Source organism: Natator depressus, chromosome 6, assembly GCF_965152275.1.
Source record: "Natator depressus isolate rNatDep1 chromosome 6, rNatDep2.hap1, whole genome shotgun sequence".
NCBI classification, from domain to species: Eukaryota; Metazoa; Chordata; order Testudines; family Cheloniidae; genus Natator; species Natator depressus.
In genome coordinates, this window is record NC_134239.1 from 40468854 (window position 1) to 40488743 (window position 19890).

The following is a 19890-nucleotide window of genomic DNA, read 5'->3' on the forward strand; positions in this document are numbered from 1 at the left end:
AAAAAGTGACAAAGGTCTCTGACTAATAGGCTTGAACTCCAGAAGAATCAAATCAAAGGAAAAAAAATGGTTTGACTCCCAGGGAGAGATGAAGGAGGTGATTTGACCTCATTTCTTGAGCAGCTGATTCCTGACTTACTGAAAGCAGGAACAGTTCATTGAAGAGGCCTGATGCATTACAAGAAGATCACTATTCAAGTACCATGAATAAATGCACACAAAACCCATTAATTTAAAGTCACTGAAACAGAGAAACATAATCATATCAGCAGCTAGACAGGCAGGAAAGCAAAATTTATCATTACTCTAAAAAAGGATTTCAATGGGCAGAGAAGGGGGACACTGATGCGGTGATTCTTCCCCAGGGCTGTGAGGCACCTCGCTACCACTTGCCCTTTACATGAGGAAGCTTTGTCTGGGCCTCCAGGGGTCAGCTCCCCAACTGCATCCATTCTAGGCAAAACAAGCACTCCCCTTTGGGCCTCCCAGGCCCTGCTGTGACTCTACAGAATAACAATTGGCACACTCCAACCTCCAAGTCCTCTAAGCGTCCAGTCTCTGGTCCACTCTATACTTGCAGTATTAATAGATTCACTGCTTCCAATGGAACAGTACACCCAGCTTAGCAGTTCCACCTCAGATCACTGCTCCAGGTAGCACACAGCATGCAGATATGTTTATTGTGAAATCAAATATAAGTTTATTTAACAAAGCACAGAGATTCAAGTTGTAGCAAACAGAAGTATCGGGGACAAATGGGTACATATAAAATAAAATCAAAGTAGGCATTCTAGAGCCGAGACCTAATTAACAAGATACTCTCATATCTTTTAGAGCAGTGGTTTTCAAACTTTTTTTCTGGTGACCCAGTTGAAGAAAATTGTTAATGTCCATGACCCAACGGAGCTGGGGATGAGGGGTTTGGGGTGTGGGAGGGGCTCAGGGCTGGGGCAAAGGATTAGGGTGCAGGAGTGAGGATTGCAGGGTGGGGCTGGGAATGAGTGGTTGAGGGCATGCGAGGGGGCCTAGGCTGAGGCAGGGGTGTGGGAGGTGGGTCAGGGCTCTGGGCTGGGATGCAGGCCCTGGGGTGGGGCCGGGGATGAGGGGTTTGGGGTGCAGGAAAGGACTCTAGGTTTGGGAGGGGCTCAGGGCTGAGGCAGGGGATTGAGGCGCAGGGTTGAGGCATGGGCTTACCTCGGGGAGCCCCTGGTCAGCAGCGCAGCAGGGGTGCTAGGGCAGGCTTCCTGCCTGTCCTGGCACTGCAGACCGTGCTGCGCTCCAGAAACAGCCAGCAGCAGATCCGGCTCCGCATGGCTCTCGTCCACAGGCACCAACACCCTCCCTTCCCCCCAGCTCCCATTGGCTGGTTCCCAGTCAATAGGAGTGCGGAGCTGGTGCTCAGGGTGGGGCAGTGCGCAGAGCCTAGTGCCCCCCCGCTGTCCCCCAGGAGCTGGACCTGCTGCTAGTCGCTCCCGGGTCACAGCACGGTGTCAGAACAGGTAGGAACTAGCCTGCCTTAGCCGGGCAGCAACACCAACGGGACTTTTAACGACCGGGCCGGTGGTGCTGACCAGGGCCGCTGCGACCCAGTGCCTTACATTCCGCAACCCACTACTGGGTCGTGACCTGCAGTTTGAAAACCACTGTTTTAGAGTATTGCTCACCACAAATCCTTGCAGCTCTTTACAGTCAGCCTTGGCTGAGATCCTTCTTTCATGAGACAAGCACACTGTCAGCTTGCCTCCTACGTGAAGGACTCAGTGTGTTCCTTTGCACTCCAAGATATATCATAAGAATCCTTAGTTTTTATTCATAAACAGGACACCACCTGTTGTTTATTTCATTCTGCAGATTTCCTTTCTTGTAGATTTCATGATCTCTTAGTTTGCACCTGGCTTAGTATGCAGCTAGGCATACAATAAACAATGCACAAATGGCCAGACAGGAAGATAGGTGCTTGTTACCTCCTGTCAGAAAGGAACATTTTTGAGATGTATCACCACCTGGTAACCTGCCTAAATTTCAAAGCCTTAAGAACATAATTTTTAGAATAGCTACATTTTGCAATGATTATGACGACTAGTGGGCTACTGGCTCTCGGTTGAGATCTCATGTCATCCTTCAGTGACATATTATGCATATATCTGATCCGGGGATCCCTATAAAACTTTATGTACCCTCAGGTCCTTTTCCAGTTGGCACCAAGGGGTCCCTGGATTACAGATGCCTCTATCCTCTTCCCTGAAAAAGGAAGGCATTCTAGAATAGAATCTCTTCTGGACAACAATTAGGTGCAAGACTGCTAACAAAAGTCACTAAAGCCTCTCAATCTCTAGGAAAAATATTGAGAAATTTGATTCTGACTAATCTAATTAGAAATACTGTTCTCTCTAAATTATAGCAGATATGTAAGTAAGTTATTTGTAAATTGAGGTGTACTTTACAACTCATTTTTCTTTAGCCAATATATCTGCCTTTATGTTAATCTCTATGCATATAAATTCAGCTCATTTGTATTAACTATTGATATTTAATGCCCAGAATGAAAATATATTAATAATAATATCTATCCTTATCTATAACCTGTGTTTATTCAGTGCCCCTGAGCATATTACTCAAACATAACATAGATGGAGCTTAGGACAGAAGGAAGATCACATGGCTATTTAACTAGTATGAACTTGAAAGGTTTACTGTAACAGTAACGCAATTCAGCATCATCTGCTATACTCTGGATACTGATTTTAGTGTTACTGAATTTTAATTTATCTGGGTCAGGCAATGGTCCATCTAGCTCAGTATCCTGCCTGCTAACAGTAGCCATTGCCAGATGCTCCAGAGGGCATGAACAAAACAGGGCGATTAGTGAGTGATTCATCCTCTGCAGTCCAGTCCCAGATTCTGGCAGTCACAGGTTTAGGGACCCTCAGACCATGGGGTTGCATCCCTGACCATCTTGGCTAATAGGCATCAATGGACCCATCCTCCATGAACCCAATTCTTTTTTTAAACCCAGTTATATTTTTGGAATTCACACCATCCCCTGACAACAAGTTCCACACGTTGACTACGTGTTGAGTGAAGAACTACTTCCTATTGCTTATTTTAAATATGTTGCCTATTAATTTAATTGGGTGACTCCTGGTTCTTGTGTTATGTGAACTATAAATAACACTTCCTTATTCACTTTCTCCACTCCATTCAAGATTCTATAGACCTGTATCAAATCCCGCACTTAGTTATCTCTCTTCTAAATTGAACAGTCCCAGTCGTCTTAATCTCACCTCATATGGAAGCTGTTCCATACCCCTAATCATTTCTGTTGCCCTTCGCTTTATCTTTTTCAATTTTTTTTTTTTTTGGACTGCTACTGCACATTGAGCAGATGTTTTCAGAGAACTATCCACAAAGATTCCAAGACCTTTTTCTTGAATGGTAACAGCTAATTTAGACCCCATCATTTTGTATGTATAATTGGGATTATGTTTTCCAAGGTGTATTTCTTTGAACTTTTCAACCCTGAATTTCATCTGCCATTTTGTTGCCAGTCACTGCCTTTATTGAGTTCCCTTTGTAACTCTTTACAGTCAGCTTTGGACTTCAACTATCTTGTTTCATTTTGTATCCTCTACAAACTTTTTTCAGAGCATTTATGAATATGTTGAACAGCACTGGTCCCAGTACAGATCCTTGGGGAACCCACTAGTTACCTCTCTCCACTGTGAAAACTGACCATTTATTCCTAGCCTTTGTTTCCTATCTTTTAGCCAGCTACAGATCCATGAGAGGACCTTCCCTCTTATCCCATAACTGCTTACTTTGCTTAAGAGCCTTTGGTGAGGGACCCTGTCAAAAGTCCAAGTACATTATATCCACTGGATCACCCTTATCTGTGTGCTTGCTGACACCCTCAAAGAATTCTAATAGATTGATGAGGCATAATTTCCCTTCATAAAACCCGTGTTGACTTTTCCCCAACATATCTTGTCCATCAATGTGTCTGATAATGTTGTTCTTTACTATAGTTTCAACCAATTTGCCTGGTCCCAAACTTAGGCTTACCAGTTTGTAATTGCCAGGATTGCCTCTAGAACCTTTTTTAAAAATCGGCATTACATTTATTTTCCTCAGTAGGATCTGACTTCCGATTTTTAAAAGATGTCTTTGTGTATCTCACCATCTCCTGTTATAACCTCAAATAGTCCCCACTTTCAATTATCCTGCACACCTATGGAGAGTATGTTTGAGATGCCTGTGAGTTGGATGGAACACCGCTCAAGACATTATTGTGAAATCTTCACCAGTTCCTAGCTCTCAATCACTCAGATGTGAACCTCCAATAAAAAGAGGTTTTGTGGTACAGCTGATCTACATATGCATGGATTGGCTGAATACAGAGCCAAATTCCATAATTTATGAGGGTTTGTTTTGTTTTATAGTGAATATATTCTGTATTTTAAAAAGCAAAACAACACTTTCAAAGCTAAAAGGAAACAGTCTTCCTTTAATTTTGTTTTTCTTATGGCTGAATTCTTTGACTTTAAAAAAAAGTGCATGCTAACTGAAGGCAAAGGTTTTCTTACAGCTACTAAGTATTTTAATACTTGAATGCAAGTGCTGGCTTGTCTGCTTAAGATAAAAAAAACACCTACAGAGTTCTTAATAGCAAAGAATTACAACACCATTTTCGTGAAATTAGTTCAAATACAGTTTGAACTATATATTTGAAAATAATTTATATCTAGATGACTGATTTTAAACGTCAATATTAGTGATCTCAAAAGGTGAGTTTGAACTTTTGACCTTCTTGGCTTCTTTTTGATGTATAAAAACAGTCTGAATGTTTTTTTGTTGTTGTTAAACATACACATTCAAAATTCAGTAAAGCTGGTCAAAATTTTCCAAAATTCAATAGAAAAAAAGGAACACATTTTCCACAATTTTTGTAGCTGTTTTTCAATCAGCTCTAAAATTCAGGACTATCTACACAGGGTGCAACTGGAAAAGTGGTGCGATTATAACACCAGAGAAACACTGAAAATTTATTAACTGAAAGAGAAGAAGTCACTTTTATTCAAGATTAAAATTCTAGTTTCATTAAATCCTATTTAACTAACACCCAGACCTCTTTAGTTGGGGTTGAGAAATCTTCTAAAGTTATCAATCTTCAAGGTAAACAAACAAAAACAGGCAAAAGAAGACTTCACACTCCTGATATTTTCAGGTTAAAAAATAAGCATTATTTTATTTGGCTGGGATGTTGGGAAGAAGGTGGTTGTCAGGCTCTTTTTATACATCATTAATTAACAAACAAGGGCACAAATCTAGTTTGCTTTTATTTTGTAAATAAAGGTCACAGTTTATTTAAAAAAATAGTTAAGTTACAGTGTATCTCCCTCTTCCACACCACAGTAATTAATTGATCTTTAAATATTCATGGTAAATAGGCCTAATGGCCTATGATGGGATGTTAGATGGGGTGGGATCTGAGTTACTACAGAAAATTCTTTCCTGGGTATCTGGCTGGTGAATCTTGCCCACATGCTCAAGGTTCAGCTGATCGCCATATTTGGGGTCGGGAAGGAATTTTCCTCCAGGGCAGATTGGAAAAGGCCCTGGAGGTTTTTTGCCTTCCTCTGTAGCATGGGGCACGGGTCACTTGCTGGAGGATTCTCTGCTGCTTGAAGTCTTTAAACCACAATTTCAGAACTTCAATAGCTCAGACATGGGTGAGAGATTTTTCGCAGGAGTGGGTGGGTGAGATTCTGTGGCCTGCGTTGTGCAGGAGGTCAGACTAGATGATCATAATGGTCCCTTCTGACCTTAGTATCTATAAATCTATGAATCACCAACCACTACAAGGGGAGAATTTCCAGTCTCTTTTCCTTCCCATCCTCGCTGCTGGAAAAGAACAGAAAGCTTCAAAGTAACTTCCTTTCACCTCTTCCCATTTTTGCAACCTCTCCCTCAGATCATATTGGTGCCGCTGCTGCTGTTCACAGCTTTCCTAGCTGGCAGCTGATGGCAAGATCTGACTAGTTTCACTGCTACCAATAGCCATTCTGAATATTAGTTGTGACACTGACCAGAGTAACATATATCTTACTCTGTGGCCATCTGAAACCATGAGAGCCCCACTGACAACTGCTATTGGTGGAGAATGACTGCTCTCTTCCTTCCCCCCAAAAACTAGTATTCTAGTATTGCAACACAGTGAAACAAGACTCCAGCTAGTTTCATTGCTGTTGTTCAAAACCCCATTGGACAGCTGTGAAATTGATGAGATCATGGCAATTCCTGTTTACTGCTAATTTAGTTTAGGAAGTTGCATATTCAACACTGCGGGGGGGAGCGGTTGGGAAATTTCAAGTCCTAGTTTTGCATCTGATCCACATTGGGGCATTAGTTCTCAAAGGGGAAAAATGTCACATAATGAATCACGGACATCACTTCCTGCAGCATCTAAATTTTCTTGGGAGATTTCTCAAGCTTATGAAATCAGAGCCCAATATGTTGGTTCAGGTCATACAGCTGGCCATGCTTGGGATCTGATGTTTGGGATAGGATTGGAGGTTTAATATTTGGAAGTTTTCCCCAAGTCATCATCAGATTATTCACTCATGCAATTTAAGGTTGTGGCACACCTCCCCTGTCAGGGTGAGGGACTTGTTTTGATCATCTGACCAGGCCCTCTAAGCTTGATGGTACCAGAGCATTTCTAGGGAAGTTTGAGGAAGAATGTTGTCCATGTGAAATAACATTCAATTGTCTGGTAAGAGTTTATAATGATTTTTTGTCCTCAAATATCCATAGAATATCCCCAAGGCACCTTCTTCCCAAAGTCTGTCTTTCCAGATCACTCTGGTTTATGAATGAACTATGCACACTGAGGCAGGAGGAAAGAAAGCTTGAGCAACAGTAGCAGAAGCTGCAATTTGAATCTGACTGACCAACTGCAAAGATTTTTGAAGTACAATGGTGTGAGTATAAAGAAGTCAAAATAGACTTTTTGCCTCCATGATAATATCTGCGAAGTTTCAATCAGTGGATCTGTTTTGAGTGGTAAATAATTTGGTTTATCTACACTGCATTTACTCAGTGGCTGATTCAAGTATCTTCAATAGTAAGGAAATTCTGTGTTATTTTCCGAATAAAATCAGGCAGATTCAGACTGAACTGTTTGCATTCACAAGGACAGCACAATCTGTCAGAAGGAAAAATACTGCCTCTGACCTGTTTCCCCCAAATTATTCTTAAAGTAAGGGATTTTAGCAATACTTCTAAACAATTAATAACCATCAAGAATACTACCACTCGATTCTGCAGTGGCACAGATGCCACTATTTGTACCAGTCCTAATATAGGAAAAAACAAACCAGTTGATTGTCATTGGTATTAGGTACACCACCAGAGGAAGATACTTAATAAGTACATAGTTTACCATTTTATTAGACTCTAAGTTTCTTGTGGCAGGGATCATTTCTGTGTTCGTGCAGCACCTAACAAGAGGGTCTGGATTCTGATATAGGTGTGTTGCAATAAAATTTGCATTTAATAATTCCTTTCATCATAAAGCAGAATCTCAAAGCATTTTACAAACAGTTACTTAACCCTCATAACACCTTGTGAAGTATTATCTCATATTACATGGTGAAACCAAGACAGTCACAAAAAGCCAGATTTTCAAAAGAGGTCAGCACCCACAATTGGGATCAGATTTTCAAGGGCTTAGCTCCTATATAGGCACCAAAATAAGGGTCAGATTTTCAAGATTTTATACAATAGCTTCCATTGTGGTACTCGTGGCTAGATTTTCAGAAGAGCTCAGAACTTAACATGCTGAGCTTTTTCGAAAACCTGGCCCTTAGTGACTCAGCCAACACCCTACTACACATCAATAGCAAAGCCAGGAGCAGAACCAGTACTTAAATTCCTCACTTCTGACCACAAGGCAATTCTTGTTCCCTATATTAAATGTATATAATAAAACCGCTAATGCCTACATACGTACATGTGACAGGGCTGAGTAATGACTGGCGTGGAAGTCAATGGGAAGCCCCATACCGGCAGAAGGGTCTGCTCCCACATATCCAGTTGGAGGATCTCTCCCTTAATTTCATTTTCCTTAAATCTACATCTCAAACTTAATCTGGCATTAACAGGATGGGTTTGTTTGATTTTTGCAATTCCTGGTCCTTAAAAGAAAAAACATCCCAGAACATTCATATAAGACTATGTAGCATTTAGCTGAGTATATAATCATTTAAATAAAATCAGTTGTGTTTGTTTCACTGTAGTTCTATCAGGAAGCTGTGCACTGCTCAAAAGTTACAGAAAAATGACGGTACCCCATTTTAAGAAAGAAATAACTTTACTATTTAAAACAAATTCCTTAAATATGCCAGAAGCACTGGTTTTCATTTAGGATTTAATATGTCTTAAACCTGATGTCTAAAACAAAAACAATTAGCATTTTAAGAATACAAATATAAAATTTAAAAAATTGCCTTAACTGGTATAAAATGCTCCCTAATTTTGAATCTCTTCAAAATATATCACAGTGGGAGTTTTATGAAAAAAGATCAGAGAAAAACCCTTGCACCCTGTGGGAACTGGCTGGCTCAGATGATTGGTAACCTCCAGGTTACCAGTTTCAGTAAGGACTAAAGGTGGTTGACAAATAATGGCTATTTGAAAGCCCATGAGAAGTATGAAGTCTCAGAAGCTCACTGACTGGCGGGGGAGAGGGGTGCATTGCAAACAGAGCAGGGAGTCAGGGGCAGTGGGGCAAGGTCAAGATGTCAGGGATAGGATGGGGAGTGGTTCCTACCTGCTCCCCAGACCAATCTCAAGCAGTGAGGTGGCCATTCCAGCACTTCTGAGTCCTGCTCTCACTACCCCCGTCCCATGCACGCAGCTTACAATGAACAACAAGCATTGAGTCAGAAATATAGATCAGCCTCCACAATATTTCCATTGCAGGGGTGCTTGCCCCCAAAACCTCACGGTTCTACTGCCCCTTATGAGGAGTCAATTTGGTAGTATCATTATTCCTGTTGCCAGCAGACAAGTGACCACAAACCTAAAGACCCCACTTCCAAATGGTACCCTTGGCAGTCCCAACAGAGTCCAATAACTGGACGGATATAGAAAACAAATGATCTTCCAATTCCTAGCAGTGGTCTTTTCAGATCATGAATGAGCCACACTGGTGAGTCTGCATGGAGAAGCTTGCATTGCTGTATCTGTTCTCTGGACAAACAGAACCCCTCAATCTCCAGAGTTGTCAAGTCAGCACTACATTCACACAGACGCAAATTCAGCCATAAAAGTTAATCTTCCCCCCACTAGTAAGTTCATGAAGACATGGACATGGTTTATAATGGAAGAACACTCTCAACCACAACGGTATTAAACTTTAGGTACTACAATCTCAAATGCCTGAGAAGGGGCCAAGGGTGCCCCATGATCCTGAAGTTCAGAGGACACACCTGATTTTCATGGCCTGTCCCACATCTTTGAAACCTTTCAGGATAGCTAAGGAAACCCCACAGCTATTTTGAATTTCTCAGCACTGTATCTGTAACAAATTACACAAGAAATTATATTCTTTTCCACTCACTGACTACTGAAACAGCAAATAAATGTGGAGTCAGAAGATTCCATAGAAGATGTGGAGAGGAGAAGTCTAAAGTTAGCATAGTGACTGCAACAGGAACCTCATGAGGAGGAGAAAAAACCACCAGGATAAAGGGTAAAGTGTAAGGGCTTATCTATACACGGAGTTACTGAAGAACAGGAATAACTCCACTGGTGGACACTCTTATTCCAAAATAAGGGTGCCTTGTTTCCATTGATCTTACCCAGTTAAGCTACAGAGGAACACTGTGGAATAAGAGTGCCCACACATGGAGTTATTCCTGAACCCTAAGAAAAGAATAGCACTGAGGATGTAAATGGGAGATAAAGAATGACAAAGACCAACAAAACCACATAAGAGAACAACTGAACTAGGGAAAAATGAGGACAGAGATAGAGACACAGACTGTGAAATCCACCTGAAAAATAAGGCTATGTCTACACTACGAAATTAGGTCGATATTAATAGAAGTCGATTTTTAGAAATCGATTTTATACAGTTGATTGCGTATGTCCACACTAAGCGCATTAAGTCGGAGTGCATCCTTACTACCGTGGCTAGCATCGACTTACGGAGCGGTGCACTGTGGGTAGCTATACCACAGTTCCCGCAGTCTCCACCGCCCACTGGAATTCTGGGTTAAGCTCCCAATGCCTGATGTGGCAAAAACATTGTCTCGGGTGGTTTTGGGTACATGTTGTCAGCCGCCCCTCCCTCCGTGAAAGCAACAGCAGACAATCGTTTCACACCTTTTTTCTGTGCAGACGCCATACTGCTGTCAGCAGATGGTAAAGTAGGACTGCTAACCGTCGTCATCCAACGCTTCCGCTGCAACTCTGCTGCTATTGTCTCAATAGCAAATTTCTCCATGTTGTTTGTCATGGGCTCCCAAGTACATGTGTTCTTCCTCGGGAAATGTGCGTTGTCCTCCACTGCATCCGCTGCAACGCTGCTCTCCTAAATCCACCTCGCAGGTCCTCTCGTTGTTCCCTATAAATATCTATTCTCGTGGCGTCCGTCATCAGCCCCCACTTCTGCTGCAACTCTACTCTCCTGCAGATGCCATACCATGGCAAGCATGGAGACCACTCAGATCACAGCAGCAGTTATGAGCATTATAAACACCTTGCGCATTATCCTGCAGTATGTGCAGAACCTGCAAAAGCAGGTGAGGAGATGACGGCAGCGCGGTGACGAGAGCGAGGAGGACATGGACACAGAGTCTCTCAAAGTACGGGCCCCGGCAATTTGGGCATCCTGGTGGCAATGGGGCAGGCTCATGCCGTGGAATGCTGATTCTGGGCCCAGGAAACAAGCACAGACTAATGGGACCATATAGTGTTGCAGCTCTGGGATGATTCCCAGTGGCTGCAAAACTTTCGCATGCGTAAGGGCACTTTCATGGAACTTTGATTTGCTTTCCCCTGCCCTGAAGCACAAGAATACCAAGCTGAGAGCAGCCCTCGCAGTTCACAAGCGAGTGGCGATAGCACTCTGGAAGCTTGCAACGCCAGACAGCTACCGGTCAGTCAGGAATCAATTTGGAGTGGGCAAATCTACTGTGGGGGCTGCTCTGATGCAAGTAGCCAACGCAATCACTGAGCTGCTGCTATCAAGGGTAGTGACTCTGGGAAATGTGTGGGTCATAGTGGAGGCTTCGCTGCAATGGGATTCCTGAACTGTGGTGGGGCGACAGACAGAACGCATATCCCTATCTTGGGACCGGACCACCTTGGCAGCCAGTACGTAAACAGCAAGGGGTACTTTTCAGTGGTGCTGCAAGCCCTGGTGGATCACAAGGGACGTTTCACTGACATAAACGTGGGATGGCCAGGAAAAGTACATGACGCTCGTGTCTTCAGGAACTCTGGTCTGTTTCAACAGCTGCAGGAACGGACTTTATTCCCAGACCAGAAAATAACTGTTGGGGATGTTGAAATGCCTATAGTTATCCTTGGGGACCCAGCCTAACCCTTAATACCATGGCTCATGAAGCCATACACAGGCACCCTGGACAGTAGTAAGGAGCTGTTCAACTATAGGCTGAGCAAGTACAGAATGGTGGTAGAATGTGCATTTGGATGTTTAAAAGCTTGCTGGCGCAGTTTACTGACTCGGTTAGACCTCAGCGAAACCAATATTCCCATTGTTATTGCTGCTTGCTGTGTTCTCCACAATATCTGAGAGAGTAAGGGGGAGACATTTATGGCGGGGTGAGAGGTTGAGGCAAATCGCCTGGCTGCTGATTACACACAGCCAGACACCAGAGCGATTAGAAGAGCACAGCAGGGTGCGCTGTGCATCAGAGAAGCTTTGAAAACCAGTTTCATGACTGGCCAGGCTATGGTGTGACAGTTGTGTGTGTTTCTCCTTGATGAAAACCTGCCCCCTTGGTTGACTCTACTTCCCTGTAAGCCAACCGCTCTCCCCCCTTCAATCACCGCTTGCAGAAGCACTAAAGTCATTGTTGTTTCAAAATCATGCATTCTTTATTAATTCATCACACAAATAGGGGGATAACTGCCAAGGTAGCCTGGGAGGGATGGGGGAGGAGGGAAGCACCGGGTGGGGTGGTGGATGAGGGGAGGAGGAAAGGACAAGGCCACACTGCACTTCAAAACTTATTGAATGCCAGCCTTCTGTTGCTTGGGCAGTCCTCTGTGGTGAAGTGGTTGGGTGCCCGGAGCCCCCCCGCTGCGTTCTTGGGCGTCTGGGTGAGGAGGCTATGGAACTTGAGGAGGAGGGTGGCCGGTTACACAGGGGCTGCAGCGGCGGTCTGTGCTCCTGCTGCTTTTCCTGCAGCTCCACCAGATGCCGGACCATATCAGTTTGACCCCCCAGTAGCCTCAGCATTGCATCCTGCCTCCTCTCATCACGCTGCCGCCACCTCTCCTCTTGGTCCCGCAACCTCTCATCTTGCTCATCCCTCCTGTCCTGGCATTCATTTTCTGCTTTCCTAGACTCTGCCATTGTTTGCCTCCATGCATTCTGCTGAGCTATTTCAGTGTGGGAGGACTGCATGAGCTCAGAGAACATTTCATCGCGAGTGCGTTTTTTTCGCCTGCTTATCTGCGCTAGTCTCTGGGACGGAGATGATAGGGGCAGCTTTGAAACATTTGCAGCTGCAGGAGGAAAAAAAGGGACAATAGTATTTAAAAAGACTTTTTACAGAACAATGGGTAGACTCTTTCATGGTGAACCAAGCTGTTAACATTACATAGCACAAAGAAAAGGAGTACTTGTGGCACCTTGGAGACTAACAAATTTATTTGAGCATAAGCTTTCGTGAGCTACAGCTCACTTCACTGGAGTTGAAAGCTTATGCTCAAATAAATTTGTTAGTCTCTAAGGTGCCACAAGTACTCCTTTTCTTTTTGCGAATACAGACTAACATGCTGCTACTCTGAAACATTACATAGCACATGTGCTTTCGGTACAAGGTCGCATTTTGCCTCTTATATTGAGGGCCTGGTGTGAGAGATCACATACGCAGGGCCGGGCAACAGAATTCGGCTTGTAGGCAGCCATGGTAAGCCACAGTCTTTCAGCTTCTTCAACCTTCATAACGTGTGGGAATGGTTTCAAACAGCAGCGGCCTCCTTTCCCATACCAAGCACCCACTGGGTTGGCCATTTAAAAAGAGGGGCTGTGGTTTTCAGGTTAACATGCAGCACAAAACACAACTAACCCCCGCCCGCCACCCAAATCTCTGGGATGATCGCTTCACCCCTCCTCCCACCACATGGCTAGTATCAGGGTAGATCCCTGCCAGCCAAAGTGAACAGCTCAGCGTGAACGGGTCCCCCCCTCCACCGCGTGGTTAAAAGCGGGGATGATTTCTTTTCAGCCACAGGCAAACAGCCCAGCAGGAACAGCCACCTCTGAATGTCACCTTAATAATGTCACTGGGGGATTTCCACTCCATCCCCAGACACATTAACAGACCTTTCCAGTAGCTGTACTGGCCGCGAATGCATCCCAAGTCTTCAGGGCAAATCAATCATTAAACACGCTTGCTTTTAAACCATGTATCATATTTACAAAGGTAAACTCACCAGAGGTGCCTTCTCCAGCTTCATGGTCCGGAGGAGCCTGCATTGGGAGGGTTGGAAGGGTATTGGCTCCAGGGTGATAAACAGTTCCTGGCTGTCGGGGAGAATGGTTTCTCTGCTTGCCTGTTGTGCGCTATCCTCCTCCTCCTCCTCGTCCCCAAAATCCTCATCCCTGTTGCGTGAGACTCCCCCCTTGCAGGTGTCCACGGACAGGGGTGGGGTAGGGGCACCCTCTAGAATTGCATGCAGCTCATCATAGAAGCGGCATGTCTTGGGCTCTGACCCGGAGCGGCTGTTTGCCTCTTTGGTTTTTTGATAGGCTTGCCTGAGCTCCTTAATTTTCACGCGGCACTGCTGTGCGTCCCTGTTATAGCCTCTGTCCATCATGCCCTTGGAGATTTTTTCAAATATATTGCCATTTCGTCTTTTGGAACGGAGTTCTGATGGTACGGATTCCTCTCCCCATACAGAGATCAGACCCAGTACCTCCCGTTCGGTCCATGCTGGAGCTCTTTTGCGATTCTGGGACTGCATGGTCACCTCTGCTGATGAGCTCGCCACACTGGCCAAACAGGAAATGAAATTCAAAAGTTCCTGGTGCTTTTCCTATGTACCCGGCTAATGCATCTGAGTTGAAAGTGCTGTCCAGAGTGGTCACAGTGGAGCACTCTGGGATAGCTCCCAGAGGCCAATACTGTCGAATTGCGTCCACACCACCCCAAATTTGACCCAGCAATGTTGATTTCAGTGCTAATCCCCTCGTCGGGAAGAAGTACAGAAATCTATTTTAAGAGCCCTTTAAGTCGACAAAAATGGCTTCGTCGTGTGGACGGGTGCAGGGTTAAATTGATCTAACGCTGCTAAATTCAACCTAAACTCGTAGTGTAGACCAGGGCTAAGTGTGTTCTAATGGTATGTCTACACTGTAATTAGACACCTGCCACTGGCCTGTGCCAGCTGACTTGGGCTCACAGGCCTTGGGCTGCAGGGCTGTGTAACTGCAGTGTCGACTTCCAGGCTTGGGCTCCAGCTCGTGCTCTAGGAGCCAAGCTGCAAGGTGGGACGGTCCCAGAACTCGGGTGAGCCCAGAAATCTACACTGCAATTAAGCAGTCCCACAGCCTGAGTCCCATGAGCCCGAGTCAGCTGGCACAGACCAGCCAAGAGTTTTTAATTGCAGTGTAACCATACCCTTAGTCCTTGCTCTGGGAGCATGAAGAGTTTGAATTGTGACCTGACCTGTCTTTTACTTAAATATAAAAATATTTTCCTTCTGCATTTGTCTCTGAAGCAGTAAAATAACATCAGTATTCTTGGTAACTTTCTGGGCACTCTGTAAAGCCCATTCCTCCCCTACCCCCCTTTGTTAAGGCTGTTGAGGGAAGCTGTGGGTTGAGGTGGATATATTTATGTGCTGTCCTTTTTCTAAGTTTATGTTATATTTTTTAATTATAGAATAGGCACACAGAACACTGGACGGACGCCTATAGACGTATTTAAATATTCTGAATTTTAAAAAAAAGAGAGATACATTGATATCAGCTAGGAGACCCATTGCAAATGACTACATTTTGCAAGTTAGCATATAAGCAAAAAACAATAAAAAAACCCAGGAACGCAGATGACAAAATGTACATTCTTTGTACAGGCTTTCACATCATTTAAAATTCAATCATTGTACAGTGTTTTTACCTAATGAGAGCAGTGATCTTTCTAAATCCACCCTCCTTCCTAATAGCCCATCCTGCCAGTTTCATCAGAATGCTCCAATACAAACAAAGGCTAGGCAAAAAAGGCAGAAGAAACAAACAAAGAAAGTGAAAGGGCTGTTGCTCTGGCCTGTAATACAGAAAGGGAATAATTTTTCAGACAAGCAGGAAGGAAGAAGAAAAAAAGACTCAAAAACATTTAGGAACTGAATGTCTTTTTGCATTGGTAAAGGGATATGTAGCCCGTCTCCTCTAGGAGAAGCATTTTTTCAGGAACCTGTTCAGTGGCCCATGCGAAGCTTTCATGTTCTTATGGACAAAGGCCCACATTAGAAATAAAAACTATCAAAATTGACATCTTTGTAGGTACTCTAAAGAGAGGTCAAGGACCAAACTAGCATGGAGACTGAGGCTATGTCTACACTGCGCTTTCATCAGTAAAACTTTTGTCGGTCAAGGCTGTGAAAAAAACATCCCCAGCCAACAAAAGTTTTACTCACAAAAAGCAGCTGTGTGGACAGTGCTTTGTCAGTGGGAGACGCTCTCATTGGGGGTGGTTTTCTTTTGTTGGCAGGAGAGAGCTCAGAAAGAGCAGCTACACTGCGTACCTTACAACAGCACTGCTATAGCAGCACAGCTGTGCCACTGGAAGGTGCACAATATAACCTGAATTACCTTCTCACATTTAGAAGTTCTCCCTGCAATTCAGGACTTGGTGGGGCACAACGAGGTATATCACTCCCCTTTTACATCTACACTGTATTCTTCTTTCAGCAGCATGTAGAGTAGGTATTTGTTAGCCGCCCTAGCATGGGTTTAAGTAGCAGTGTAGAACAGCTTAGGTAAGTGGAGTACAGACACTCCTGAAGGCTGTGGGTACGTACCCAAGTACATATCCTACACAGCTCTTTGCGTGCCCAAGCCATGCCTTCTTGTCTACACTGCTGTTTTTAACTGTGTAGTATCCTGCTACCTCCCAGCTGCTGGAGCTTTTCCACATCACAGGAAAAGACTTCAGCAGTGAGCAAAGGCTCTGGCAGCTCCCGGCTGCTAGATCCCTTCCACGCGGCAGGTAAAGACTGGCAGTGGGGGAAGTTCTGACCGCTCTGCTGCAGGGAAAGGCTCCAGCAGTGAGGATCAGCCTTTCCCACCAGCCCCCTTCCATCAGAGCCTTTCCTCATGGCAATGAAAGTCTCTGGCAGCCGTGAGTTGCTGAAACCTTTCCCTGCTGCCTCCCCACTGCCAGAGCTTTTCACTGACACGTGTAGCTACAGATACCATACACGCTGCTGAAAGTGGTGTGCAATGTAGAGGTAGCCTTAGGCTTACTTTTTACCTGCCCTTCAAAATAGTTTTATTTCAGTGTTTGCCACTGAAAATTGACATTAAATGTTGATCATAAGAGAACTGGTATTGAAAGCTTTGGCTAGATTAATCTAATGTAATATCAAGACTCCTTTTTTGTTGCATAGCTCATTTTGAATTTCTAGCAAGCCCATCACACATTGGGATCTGTGGATAATTGAGGGCTATGTGGTGAAAAAGCAGTTCAGTCTCCTTGCTACTTCAATCTTTGACCTTCTTGCTCATGCCCTAGAAGCAGGCCTTCAAAAATGATGGACACACACCAGCAGGGCACTGTGAGGATTCTTACATTGCCTCTACCTATGTTGAACTTGCAAAATGAATAAGTGTCAGACTTTAGTTTTAAGCACTGTCAATAAGTTTGGCCAATATGATCTATTTTTTTAATGTGCTTACGAAGTTTATTTTATCATTTGTGTGTGTTTTTCTCTTAATGGTAAGTGTTTAAAATATTCAGTAAAGAAAAAGGCTTTAGTTTCAGGCTTCTAAAATATAATTACACTATAGACAACACTTAAAACAAAAATAATAACAACTCACAGATACCTAATTTGTTCATACCTTTCACAATAATTTAACTTGGTTGAATATATATTTGTATATTTATGCTTATTTTAACATATGTATTATTTATCTAGCATGTGTACAATCTATAATACAAAATTGTATTTGCAAACTGATGAGTCTAGACTATGACCTACAGCTACATTGAGTTGTTACAATATGGTGTCAGTCTTTATATGAGAAAAAAATGTATAGATTAAAAATCTTTATAGATTATTTGTTGTTTTCAAACCTACTGCATATGCCAACAGCGAAGTGCTAAACCTCCATTTTGGTGGGTTCCAACATTCATTGTCACTGTGTGTAATCTGAATAATTGAACAGTTGCTATATAAACATGGAATGCATTAAATATGAGACTCTTGCAGGGAGAAGGGATGTAGACAGAGCAAGCTGTATTTTAAACCATTTAACAAGGGTGAGGTGAACCCTAAACTCTTCAGTACAGGAAAACCCACTTTCAGAATCCAGGGAAAATCCATCCTATTACAGCAGGGGGAAGAGGAGAGGAAAAGGGGGATTTCAAGTTTAAGTGGCCAAATATTAGCATAGCAACAAGAGATTCCATGTTGATGTTATGCTTACCCTAACACTGTATTTTGCCTTTATATACAACAGTAATGTGGCGCTACACATATACCTAAGATAGACAGATAATATAATTAATAATAATAATAATCCAAAACAGAGACTGACCACTTGGAAAAGTTTATGATTTGTATTTCTTTAAGTTGACAAAGTTAACCTGAGTTATACAATATATGAGCAAACCTTACCCTATAAAATCTTTTGTAAATAATTTTTCTACTTCTAATTTTTTTCTCCCAGCTTTTTTTTAAAAAGGGGCTGAATTCTCTTGGACAAGTTTCTGCACAGAAGGAGCACTGTACTTCTGAAAATAGTGATTTACAAGGAAAAGGCGACCCTGAACAACAGGAGAGGAATAATAAGATGCTATAATCAAAAATAAAGGATGAAACAAAGCTGCAAGTATAGCGAAGAGGTTTGGTGCGATCATAAACACGGGAGCTTCCCCATGATGGTTTAGGATGAGGTCACCAGAAGCTCTCAATATCCCAGCATTTGTAACCTCGCAATTCAGGGGCTACACCTACAAGACACAGTATTGTTCTTGACACCGCATCCCTCATTAGTCCATGCCGTTAACAAATGGGACCACGCCTTCCACTGGGCCGCTTTTAATGTTGCCGTTTCGCAGTTTAATGCACGGGGAGAACGTTACTCCTTTGTACAGATTGCGAAACACGTTCCCTATACTGGGCTTCCCTAGGAATCGCCGGAGGAAAACATGAACTCTTGAACCCTAGCTGCAGATTTAACACAGACCTTTGGAGAAAGGGGAAGCCAGCAACTTTCCCTGCACAGGTTTGCCTCCCCCACTGACTGTTCAGAACCTGGTACAAACTCCAGCCCTGGGACCGCAGATTAGAGGAAAGGCGCCTCCTGCCAGCCTGCATGCACCCCCCCGGGGCCCACTGCTGCTGGGGGAGAGAAAGAAAAGCTGCCCTGGCCATTGCGAACGTGCGTGTGCCGGGCCGCTGGGACGCCAGCCCGGATTCCAGCTCTCCCCGGCCCGCGCCGCGCCCGGACGCCGCTGTCCGCCCCCGCCAGCAGCGCGCCGTGGCCCAGTTACTGCCCCGCGGCCTTGCTCCTTACCGCCGGGCCCCAGCTGCGCCCCCGAGTCCGGCTCCGTGCCCCGCGGCTTCCGTGCCCCGCGGCTCCCTCCCGCAGCCCCGGCTCCCTGGAGGGCCCAGCCCCAGGGGACGCCCCTCAGGCCCTCCCCACCCGCCAGAAGTTCTTCTCCGCCCCGCTTGGCGCACACCGCGCGGAGAAGGGGGCCCCCAGAGAGGGCGCCGGTGACCCCCATGCGGGGAAGGCCCCGTCTGAGTCCCCGGCTTTTCCTGGCGCAGCCCCCCGGCGGACTCTCCTTACCTGGGCTTGAGGCTGCCCGCGCCTCGCTCGTAGGCCCAGGCGGCGGCTGGCTGCGCGGCGGTGGCGGCGGCGGCTGGAGCCAGCGGGTCGGCGAAGCTGGGAGTCGGCGGGTAGTTCCTGTCCATCATCGGGGCAGCGAGCGGGGCGCGGGGGCTGCGCTCGGGCCCTGCGTGCGGGGCGGCGGCAACCGGGACCGAGCAGGGCGGGTGGGAACGGCCCCCCTTCCCTCATGCGGGCCGGGCAGCGCCGCGTCTCCCCCTCCGTCCCCCCCGCCGCTCCGGGCCAGGCCGCCGAGTGCCTCTTCCCCGCCCCGCTCAGCTCCGGGCGGCGGCCGGCGGGCGGCTCAGGGGAGCTGCACACGGAGGAGGCGGTGGCAGGGGCTGCGAGCCACCCAGGCGGAGACCCATGTCGGGCTGCTCTTTCCCAGGATGCACCTCCCCCTCCGCAGCTCACTGGGGCTGATGGGCTTCGGCTCCCGCGGGCAGGGGGCAAGGGAGGCTGGGGGGTGGGGATTGCCTAGCGGGGGGGGGATGGCTCGGGGCAGGGGGTGTCTGTAATCTAGCCTCGGAGAAAGGGGGTGGCTTTAATCCCGGTTGAAAGGGGGCCGC

General features: G+C 45.3%; 1 protein-coding gene across 1 annotated transcript in view; it reads right to left on the reverse strand.

Annotated features, from left to right (window-relative positions):
• Window positions 1-19427, reverse strand: part of QSER1 (glutamine and serine rich 1) — an 81611-nt gene extending 62184 nt beyond the window's left edge. Inside the window, exon 1 of the mRNA XM_074955110.1 lies at window positions 19283-19427. Coding sequence (XP_074811211.1) covers window positions 19283-19410 — 128 coding nt within the window. The 5' untranslated portion in view covers window positions 19411-19427. The remainder of the gene's footprint in view (window positions 1-19282) is intronic.
• Between the last annotated feature and the right edge of the window lie 463 nt (window positions 19428-19890).